Genomic DNA, 10,957 nt, shown 5'->3' on the forward strand with positions numbered 1-10,957 from the left:
CCTAGAAACTTCATAGGATGTATATGTCATTTTTCCATAAAACTATATCACTATGAGATGCCATCTTGACATTCAAAAGATTTGAAATTCAGTAACAATTAAACCCTTTAATAAGAAAAATAAAATTTTCTAATTCTTAGACAATTATTTAAATATGTTCGATTAAACTTTTTGATTTCAATGTACTTTAGAAAAAATTAATATAATTATATGAAATATAAAATGATGATGTGACATTGCATTCGCTTAATACAAATATATAGGGAAATTACATGGTACTAACAAGATGTACATGTAGGGATAATATAGGCCATATACAAAATGAGTTATACAATTAATACACGTATATACTCTAACACTTACTGCTCCCATACACTGATCATGGATTCATGGTACAATCCACCTCTATACATGTTGATCAGGGTCTTATCTTTTGAAGAAAAAATTAAGTTCACGTATCTAAAATGTCAAATAATGATCACAAAAGCATACTATTAATAAATTCCTTTAAGAAGCCGAGTGGACCCGGAAAAAACATTCCACAAGCAATTTCATAGACGAGATGGAGCCAAAGACTGCAAGAAGGCAACCGATTGCGATTAGGAACACATTAAGAGCCAAAATGGGCTTCGATATCTTGTTCCAAAAGATCTTGATATAGAATACCGATGGGAAAACGAGTGCAATTGCAGTGCTAACCATGGAACCTGTAAGGCCTAGGACATACTGGAAGTATGGCACTGATAGGGCTAAGACAAGTATGATTAGTAACAAAATTGAGCCAATTGTCCCCCTTACAATCATCTTGGTTCGAGACGTCATAGAGTATAGGAAGCGGTGTTCAATTTCTATTGCAATGGGTGTAAATTCGAGTGCGTATTTTGTCATTGGTGTCAAAACCGTAGCCCATAGTGCGATCTTAGTGAACACAAGGCCTCGAGGCATGCTGAGGGTAATTTGGGGATTTACTTCTGGTCCAAATAGTTTGGCACCCATGAACGCTAAAGATGCATATAGCAAGGTCACAAACGTGAAGCTTACAATCGATACCTGGAAAAATGCAAAATTAAAAACACGATATTAAAGCTATAAAAAATATAATTTTTTGTTTCCTGTTTCAATCAAGCCCACTAATCATATCAAACAATATATAAATAATATCTAATAAACAAAAAACATATTTTTGTTATTATTATGTACTTTATTAAAACATTACTATTATAATATAATAACTTTTATTTAATATTTTATGATATATTTTATGTTATAAAAAATTACTGCAATGAAAGCAACTAACTGTAATTGTATATTAAATATGTTAATATCATATTCAAGATTTGACTTATTTTAGAAATTTTTATAGAGTTTTTATAATGTTATAAATTTACAATATTGGTTTGGGTGTTAGACATACAAAAAACGATATTTTGGAGTACTATTGGAGTTGTTTTACGCCAATTTAGGTTCCTCATAACTGGCTGTTTTTTTTTGTACAAACCCAAAACTTTAGCACCCCTTGAATATACTAATTAAAAGACCAATTTGCCCTTCCGGATGGGATTGATTATACCAACCTTGGTGAACTTGGAGGGGTCTTTCATGGCCCTGTGTATATCAGGGAAGACAATATGGCCAGCCAAACTGAACATGTAAAGGCCGGAGATGTGAGGTATGTTCTTTAGCCGGAGAGCAGGGATCGTGTGATTGGCGGTGACACCTCCAAACACTGCGGTGCATGCTACTGTCACAAAGATCATTAGCGACATGATGATGCCACTAATAGAGAGGAACGAAATGGATGCAAGATCTCTCAGCCAGAGGCTAGGAAGTGCCACCAACACCGCAAATACAGTAAGAACCTGAGATGTCGACACGTGTTGAGCCCATGAGAACCGGATATTTGTTCCAAGGAAGACCATTTTCAAGTTATCATGCAATGATATCGTGTAGGAAACAAGTGCCATGAAGATCTCCAAGTAGATGAACGCAGCTGTAATTGCTCTTCCATGGCTCCCGAACGCATGGTGGCCTATATCGGTGTAGTTTCTTGCTTTCCTGTTGTTTTCGAGGCACTTTCCGAGTAGGTGGGAGGAGTATGCGCATGCAATTCCGAGGGCTACAAGTAGAAATGATGAAATCCACCCTCCATTTTCTAGTCCATATGATGTCGATAGTTGGCCAAGACCTATATAACACATCAGAATTTAGTTAATTAATGTGGTGGGTTTTTTTTTTTTTTTTTTTTTTTTTTTTATAACCAATTATTCCATCGTCCTTAGTTATGTTTATGTTTTTGTTTGTCTTTCTCTATGTTTTGAGTTAATGCAATGGGGAGTTCCCAATCTCTTACTATTATATTAGTTTTTTCTATTAATAAAATTTAACTAAGATCGATGCTGCTCTGCTTTACCAAAATAAAAGAAATTGAAAAGGAAAACCCACACCTATGAGCATTCCGATCATATTAGCGACGGAATGAAGAAAAGAACTTTTGGCATCACTTGCATGCGGATCTGTTTCATTTTGGAACTGCACCTCATGATCATTACTACCTATGTATGGCCTCATACCATCTTCCAAACAAGCTTCACAACTATCGACCCATTTCACAGCTAAGTTCACTTCATGAGTGGGCTCACAATTGGTAGAAATATCGGAGCTCTTTGAGTTGAAAAATATTTTCCATAGATTCATTTTTGTTTTGTGGGTGTTGGTCCGATTTTCTCAAACTGACGTACATAACACTAAATTCTAATGTTTTTTGGGGTTCCTAGTGCACTTGAGACGATAATGATTGGGAAGTTATTTATAGGTGGTGCAAAGTGTGAAACACACAATACTGACGTGTGATAACACGTTAAAACTATGAGATTTTTATGTTTTTTTTTTGTAGAATATTATCATGTACATTTAATTAATTAGATTGGAGATTAAAAAAAGTAAACAGTTTTTTGGATCGACTAGTAAAAGAAAGAAGAAATGGTTATTTGATTTATTATGTATTTTCATTGTAAGACTATGTATTCAATGAGTTTATTTAAAAAAATTAAACATGAAATTTTAACAATTTGAAAAGAATGAAAAGTTTGAATTTATAAGAAAAATGACAAAAATTTTGAATTATTAAAATTAATGAGCCTTTAATATATTGAATGCATTACATATATAAACACTTTCTAATAAATTATATATATATATATATATATATATATATATATATATATATATATATATATATTACCATATATATTAAATATGAAATTTTAATTTAATAAAATGAAAAATACAATAAAATGACAAGTGAAAAATAGAAAATTCAAAAATTCTAGAAAATGACATGTGTCCAAATGAAGGAGAATAGAACATGTGGTAAAAAGTTCTTTATTTATTAGGAATGATTGGATTGTGAATAAAAACATAAATTCAATATCGAATGTGACTTTGTAGATCTAAAAACCTATTTTTTTACAATATAAATTTGTGCTTCTCTAGCACAACATATTAGCGGTTTTTTAGTTTTTAGGTCATCCACGAAGCATTGAATTTTATAGAGTTTAATGGATTATCACATCATATTTTTAAAATCCATACCACTCTATCATTTTTCCTTATAATGTACTGAACTCTATAAAGTTCAATTGAATATTGTAAAAGGTAATTTATAGTATATAGTTAATAATTATTTTTTTTTCCATTGAAGAGTTTAATGACCATTGAACTCCAAAATATCAAGGTGACATCTCACAATGATAGAGTTTCATCAATTAAATGACAATTAGACTCGTCAACTCATTCAACTTTCCCATTAAACATACCATTGTGAATCCTTTTATATAAATTTAGCTTGTTAAAAAAGGTTTAATTAAAAGTCAAATATTAATTAAGATAAAAAGGAGGAAAAGTAAAAGCTTCAAAGATGGCCTCGATAATGTGTTAAAATATAATCTAATCGAAATGGATAGGACTGTCAAATCGGGCAGTCGTGTGGTGTTTTTGTCTGACACGACGAAGTTTTGTGTAACATGAACACGACACGACACGATCTTGTGTTTGTTTTTCACTAACACGAAAACGAACTGGTTAAAACACAACATGACATGATAAAGATAACATTACATCACTGTTAATTTATTTAATTCATACTTAATCATATATAATACGACAAATACAAAAAAACACGATAAACACACGCTCAATCGTGTCAATTTCATACCGATTTGTGTATACGAATACGACACGACATTACATCGTGTTTTTAAACTTGACACTGACATGTCACGAACACGAATTCAAATTTTGATTTCGTCTCGATTTCGTTTAATGTCTTATATTTTTTTCGTTCCGTGTCATAAATTGACACCACTAGAAATGGACAATAAGTATTAGATATGGATCCATAAAAATAATAAAAATATACACGAATAGGTCGGGTCCTCGATCTTTATTAGCTACGAATAAAAAGAAAATCTGACTAATTATATAAATTATTTTTTAGAAAAAAAAAACAGTCATTTGTGCGAAATGTCTTATTAAATTTTGGGATGATATAGGTATCTGGTGTTGCTCTTTTTTCTTTAGGTCGAAGATTTAAGTCTCGTAAAAAAAATATTTGAATTTAGGAGTAATATAGGAATATAATATGTTTTTCGTTCAAAAAAAAATTAAAAGGATTACTTTATATGAAAAATATTAATGCAGCAAATCATATGAAAAATATTAATGTAGCAATCAAAGTCGTTATGAAAAAAAATATCAAAAAGATATTTTGCAAATGCATGCAAAAATCAAGATTTAATTTATGAAAGTTTAAAAACGAACATTTAAAAAAAATATTTGTATTAGAAATCTTTAAAATAATTTCCATACCAAAAGAAATTTTAATATTATATATATATATATATATATATATATATATATATATATATATATATATATATATATATATATATATATATATATATATATATATATATATATATATATATGGTGATTTTAGTGTTATCAACATATTTTAATGTAGTTGTTATTAATTTTGAGATAAACTGTAAGTCCCCAAAATTGTTTGTGTATCAATCAAATCCAATTGATGGTGTAGATATTTTTTTGAGAATGAGAATTGTTATATTTATGCTTATTATAATGTGTATTTTATTTTGAAGCATTACCTTGTGATGACGTGTATGAAACTGTGATGGTTGGATACAATTTAGGAAATAATGTGTTGCAAATTGATTCGTCTAATAGTTTAGACAAGGCATGCTTGTGGCATTGTCGTTTTGGACATGTCAAAAAGAAGCGCATTGCCCAACTCTAAAATGATGGATTGTTAGAATCATTTAAGTTAAGGTCAGATGATACATGCGAATCTTGTTTGCTTGGAAAGATGACGAAATCACCTTTTACTGATTCTTGTGAAAGAGGTGAAGGATTATTGGATCCCATACACAGATGTGTGCGGGCCCTTCAAATCCACCACAAGGCATGCAAATCGATTCTATGTGAGTTTCACTAATGATTATAATAGATATGGATATATCTACTTAATCAAGCACAAGTCAGAAACCTACATAATTAAAATCAAAATCAAATGTTAATTGGTGTCAAGTGGAGAAAATGATTATTAGAATATAAAGTTAGTGAAGCTTTTCTATCAAAAGTCATAAAAGAAATTTTGCTAGATGATTCCAAAAAAACGTCTCAACAATATTAACTTGTGCAATGTCTTTTATTATGAGTTCATCTCCTTGAATGCCACAACCACTGCATCAAACACCCCATTCTCCCATTCTCCCTTGATATTCTTCAACAACTCATTCTCTTCATTCACTTCCCGCATCATCACGATCATCATAAATTAATAACAACATTCTGAAGGGTTTTGAGCATTCTAACACACCTAAGGTGTACATGAAACCCTAGAAACCTTAGATCTATGTTTGACTAAGATACATGCAAATTTGATTTTCCAAGGTTCTTCAATTATCTAACATAGCATGGGAACTTTTAAACATAAATGCTAGAAGAAGAACATACCTTTTGTGTTTGGATTCCTTGAGAACCTTGTGAGCCTAACACTTCAAGTGTGATGCCTCAAATGTCTCACACAACACCAAATACACTTGGAATAACCTTGAGAGAAATAGAACACTTATAAAATTGGCTATTCCCTCTTGTTCTCACACTAGTGCCAATTTTGGTTTCTAACATATTCCTTTTATAGTGTGTCATAAGTAAGGTTACACCATGAAAACCCTAACTTGACATGGCTCCTCATTTCCATGATCCATGGGTTCAAAGACACCATGGAGCATCCTATGGGTTTTAGCCCAACTTGATAATCCATGGAGAATTAGCCCACTATACAAGTAATGGGTGATTTACACAATCAACCCATATACTTAATTAGTCTTCTTTTGATCATTTAATTAATTCCAAATTAATTCTTGATCAATACTAATTAAATAATATTATTAATATATTAGAACTTATAATATATTAATAAACCTTAAGTGTTATTTCTCTTATTTTGGTCTATCCAAATGCATGATGCCATGTAACCCAAATGGACCATGCTAATCTGGTCAAGTACATCCCAAAAGTAGTTATGAACTTAGACACCTAATCCAACAGTCTCCTACTTGGATAAGTCTAATAACTAAATCTGCAAGAATAACTTCAGGAACCGATCAATAATCGTAGCTCTTTCAAGGTCTCGTGGAACTTAGATGATGATGATACGTCATTTAAGATAAGTGATCATATAATCATCTGTTCTAGATATCAGCCCGACAAATACATGGAACAATGTCTTACTAATTGTCCAACAGTGTTTCTCAATTTCCGATTTGTTTGACATAGAACTTATTTAAACACATCAACTTAGTTCTGACCGGGTCCGGTACATGGGTCAACACAAAATCATCGAGGGGCCCAGATATTGCTTCTAATCCAATAAGGAACAGATAAACTTCGACTCATATGCTTTTTCTACTACTTGTTGAATCATACACAAAGGCATGTTTTATAACATCGAGTTACCAATGCGTTTACGTATAATCAATGTATAACCAACTCTTAGGCAACAAGTCATATCTCTATGTTTGAAGACTTATATGATATTACCGTCCCAAGATCACTCGAGATAAATTCCATGAAGTGATACCAGTGAGTGTGGGTTGAATCCAATACTCAGAACTTATGAGAACTCATGAATGTTGCATCAATCATTGCTATGTCCCATACCTTGGACATCTACAATCCAACTTCATGACAGTCTTGATTCATATCTACTTCCAACATATGACCGACTGTGGATGGTTTGAATAACTTTAGTCATTCAGGAAGAGCGACTTCGTTATTCTGGAAGTCAAAACATACAAAGTGAAACACAAAAATAATCGAATCAAATATGGTCTCAGAATTTATGAATATAAATAGAACATCTTTTATTTATCACCATATTGATTACATATTATTTATTGTATACAGTTTCAAACTATCAACTTTATACTTGAATTAAAACAATAGTTGTCCCATGCTCCAAACATGTACACTATGGTTTTTTCCTAAACACTAGTCATGCCATACACCAAGTATGTACACTCCTCGTAGAAGCTTGTTATGTTGGATCTTGTAGTAACGAGGACAAGATAAAACAAGAAAGATGATTGGCTATCTCCTTCATCAACCAATCAAATAATTCTCTATTTGCTTTCTCTACCTCTTAACATGATATAACATGTGGAACACCATTTCCCCCTTGGTGTTATGGATGAGGCCACACCAATTTAGTGTTACATCCAGTTGCCCACATTCAATGCTCTTAAATATTAGATATGTAAAACCACCAAGTTTGGTGAGGTGATGTAAATGCGTTTTTATAGATAGGAGCTCAATATGCACAAAAGAACATTAACGAATCCTTATCCCATAAGGACAACTTCTGTAATCGCTAAAACTCAGCTTTCAGTGAAAACCCCATGCTCACAATAATAGTGAATACATATTTAATATTATCATCTCTATATTTTCGTACTTATCACAATTCACACGACCAACTGTCATAATCGATGAATACGTTTTAAATAAGAATTAATTAAAGCAGTCGAGTTGACAAATCATTATACATAGTTTGACACATTTCACCAATACTTAATTGTTCACCATATTATACATCCGATTATCGACCTCAGTGGAGCCTCACAAAATTTTCCACGAGCAATTTCATAGACGAGATGGTACCCGAGATCGCAAGAAGACAGCCGATTGCGATTAGGAACACATTAAGAGCCAAAATGGGCTTCGATATCTGGTTCCAAAAGATCTTGATATAGAATACCGATGGGAAAATGAGTACTATTGCCACACTAACGAGCGAACCCGTAAGTCCAAGGACATACTGGAAGTACGGCACTGATAGGGCTAAGACCAGTATAAGTAACAACAAGATCGACCCGATTGTGCCCCTTATGATCGTCTTGGTTCGAGACTTCATCGAGTAAAGGAACCGATGTTCGAGTTCTATTGCAATTGGTGCAAATTCGAGTGCGTATTTGGTCATTGGTGTCAAAACAGTAGCCCATAATGCGATCTTTGTGAACACAAGGCCTCGAGGCATGCTCAGGGTAATTTGCGGATTTACTTCCGGTCCAAAAAGTTTCGCTCCCATGAATGCTAAAGATGCATATAGCGAGGTCACAAATGTAAAGCTTACGATAGATACCTGGAAAATGGCAGAATTGAAGACACAATGTTAAATTATAATCGTCTTCGTTTTTTGGGTACAAACTAAACATTAAATACCCATTATAATGTTCAAAAAGATCAATATGCTACTTGTACATGTGATAGAATCTACTAACCTTAGTAAACTTGGAGGGGTCTTTCATAGCCCTGTGTATATCAGGAAAGACAATATGGCCACCATAGCTGAAGACATACAGGCCGGATATGTGTGGTATGTTCCTTAGCCTAAGAGCAGGGATCGTGTGATTGGCGGTGACACCTCCAAACACTGCGGTGCATGCTACTGTCACGAAAATCATTAGCGACATGATGATGCCGCTAGTAGAGAGGAACGAAATGGATGCAAGATCTCGCAGCCAGAGGCTAGGAAGTGCCACCAACACCGCAAACACAGTCAGGACTTGAGAAGTAGACAAGTGATGAACCCATGAGAACTGGACATTGGTTCCAAAGAAGACCATTTTCAAGTTGTCGTGCAATGATATCGTGTAGGAAACAAGTGCCATGAAGATCTCCAAGTAGATAAATGTTGCTGCGATGGCTCTTCCACGGCTCCCAAAGGCATGGTGGCCGATATCTGTGTAGTTTCTTGCTTTCTTGTTGTTTTCGAGGCATTTTCCAAGAAGGTGGGAGGTGTATGCGCATGCGATTCCGAGGGCTAGAAGAAGAAATGAAGAAATCCACCCTCCGTTTTCTAGTGCATATGATGTTGATAGTTGGCCAAGACCTGTTAGATATCAAAAAATGTTTAGGTAACTGTAGTCCCTCTCTTTAAAGGATATTTTTGAAGAGAAAATCTATGAATCTACGCACCTAACAAAATAAAAGACGAATTGGGAAAAAAAAAACACACCTATGAGCATTCCGATCATATTAACGACAGATTGAAGGAAAGAACTATTGGCATCGCTTGCATGCGTATCCCCGTCATTTATCTCGTTTTTAACCTCAAACTGTACCTCATTGACTTCGTGATTACATTTGTTACACGGCTTCTTACCATCTTCCAAACAAGCTTCACAACTATCGACCCATTTCACAGCATTGTTCGCTCCCTGAATCGACTCTGTTATACTAACTTTTTTAGGATCAGAACTCCTCTTTGAATTCCAAAGTATCGTGCATGTGTTCATTTCCATTTTCTGGAATTCGTTGAAATCTCCTCAAACTATGGAGACAAGGAACACTAAGAATCTATTTGTTTTTGAGGTTTATTGATTATGAGACAGTGATACATGGGACAGTTATTTATAGGAGGTACCAAGTGTGCAACACACAATAGTGACATGAGAATCTCACAAGAGAACTTTAACTTGCAACTTAGTCGTTGATTTGATAACATTTAAAGGGAAAATGACTTAAAAGCCCAACGAAATTTCCAAACGGTGCAAAAAATCCCAATCATGTTTTGTCTGTTTAAAAAAACCCAACAATCTTAACATTTTGTCTAAAAAGTCCAACTAAGTTACACTTTCCTGAAAGTCAAATAAGAGAAATGGATGACGTGGCTTATTACCGTATCGAAAAAATGACTTGTTAAACCAACGAAGTTTCCAAAACGTTTAAAAACCTCCAATCATGTTTTGACTGTTCAAAAAAAAACCAACCAACTTAAACAAAACAAGATTGGAATTTTCTGAACGGTTTGGAACTTTTGTTGGACTTTTTAGACAAAAGGTTAAGTTCGTTGGGTTTTTTTGAACAGACAAAACATGATTGAAGTTTTTTGAATGGTTTGGAAACTTCATTGGGCTTTTAAGTCATTTTCATTTAAATAGCCAAACATGTTACTATATAAAGTTTTATGTTTGTAGAGATTGTAGTCCAGTTAATTTAACTAATTAAAACCGAGACAAAAAGAGAAAACAGTAAAGACATCAAAATTGTCGGGTTAAGTAATTGGGTCGATATGTGTCACAATGAAGTGGAATCATAGTATTTTCTGTTTGAGTACCTAAACTTATATACCCTTAAGGGTATATTCACTTTTATATATATATATATATATATATATATATATATATATATATATATATATATATATATATATATATATATATATATATATATGTATATATGAAATGGTTCTTTTGAAGACACTAGTTAAAGTGAAACAATGAGGACAATTATAAACCAATTATTTTCTTTAATTAAGTAGTTCTTGGTAATTAAAAAAACAATATTATAAAAAATAGATTAGTTAATATGTAAG

At 32.9% G+C, this 10,957-nt stretch overlaps 1 protein-coding gene across 3 annotated transcripts; it reads right to left on the reverse strand.

The window, feature by feature from the left end:
• Positions 1 to 206: 206 nt before the first annotated feature.
• On the reverse strand, positions 207 to 9,971 carry LOC145059387 (Transmembrane amino acid transporter family protein). Of its 3 annotated transcripts, XM_079007243.1 has the most exons (4): positions 9,746 to 9,970; positions 2,445 to 2,552; positions 1,575 to 2,185; positions 207 to 1,050 (listed from the first exon to the last, which is right to left on the reverse strand). In XM_079007243.1, exons 1-4 carry the CDS (start codon positions 9,882 to 9,884, stop codon positions 508 to 510), a joined length of 1,401 nt encoding a protein of 466 aa, XP_078863369.1. In that variant the 5' UTR covers positions 9,885 to 9,970; the 3' UTR covers positions 207 to 507. The 3 variants fall into 3 exon arrangements, with proteins under 3 accessions (XP_078863369.1, XP_078863368.1, XP_078863367.1); XM_079007242.1 differs by lacking the exon at positions 9,746 to 9,970 and having other exon boundaries at positions 2,445 to 2,764; XM_079007241.1 differs by lacking the exons at positions 207 to 1,050; positions 1,575 to 2,185; positions 2,445 to 2,552 and adding exons at positions 7,985 to 8,722; positions 8,862 to 9,472 and having other exon boundaries at positions 9,599 to 9,971.
• Between the last annotated feature and the right edge of the window lie 986 nt (positions 9,972 to 10,957).

This window comes from Lactuca serriola, chromosome 6, assembly GCF_051521515.1.
Source record: "Lactuca serriola cultivar US96UC23 chromosome 6, Lser_US96UC23_V15, whole genome shotgun sequence".
Classification (NCBI taxonomy): domain Eukaryota; kingdom Viridiplantae; phylum Streptophyta; class Magnoliopsida; order Asterales; family Asteraceae; genus Lactuca; species Lactuca serriola.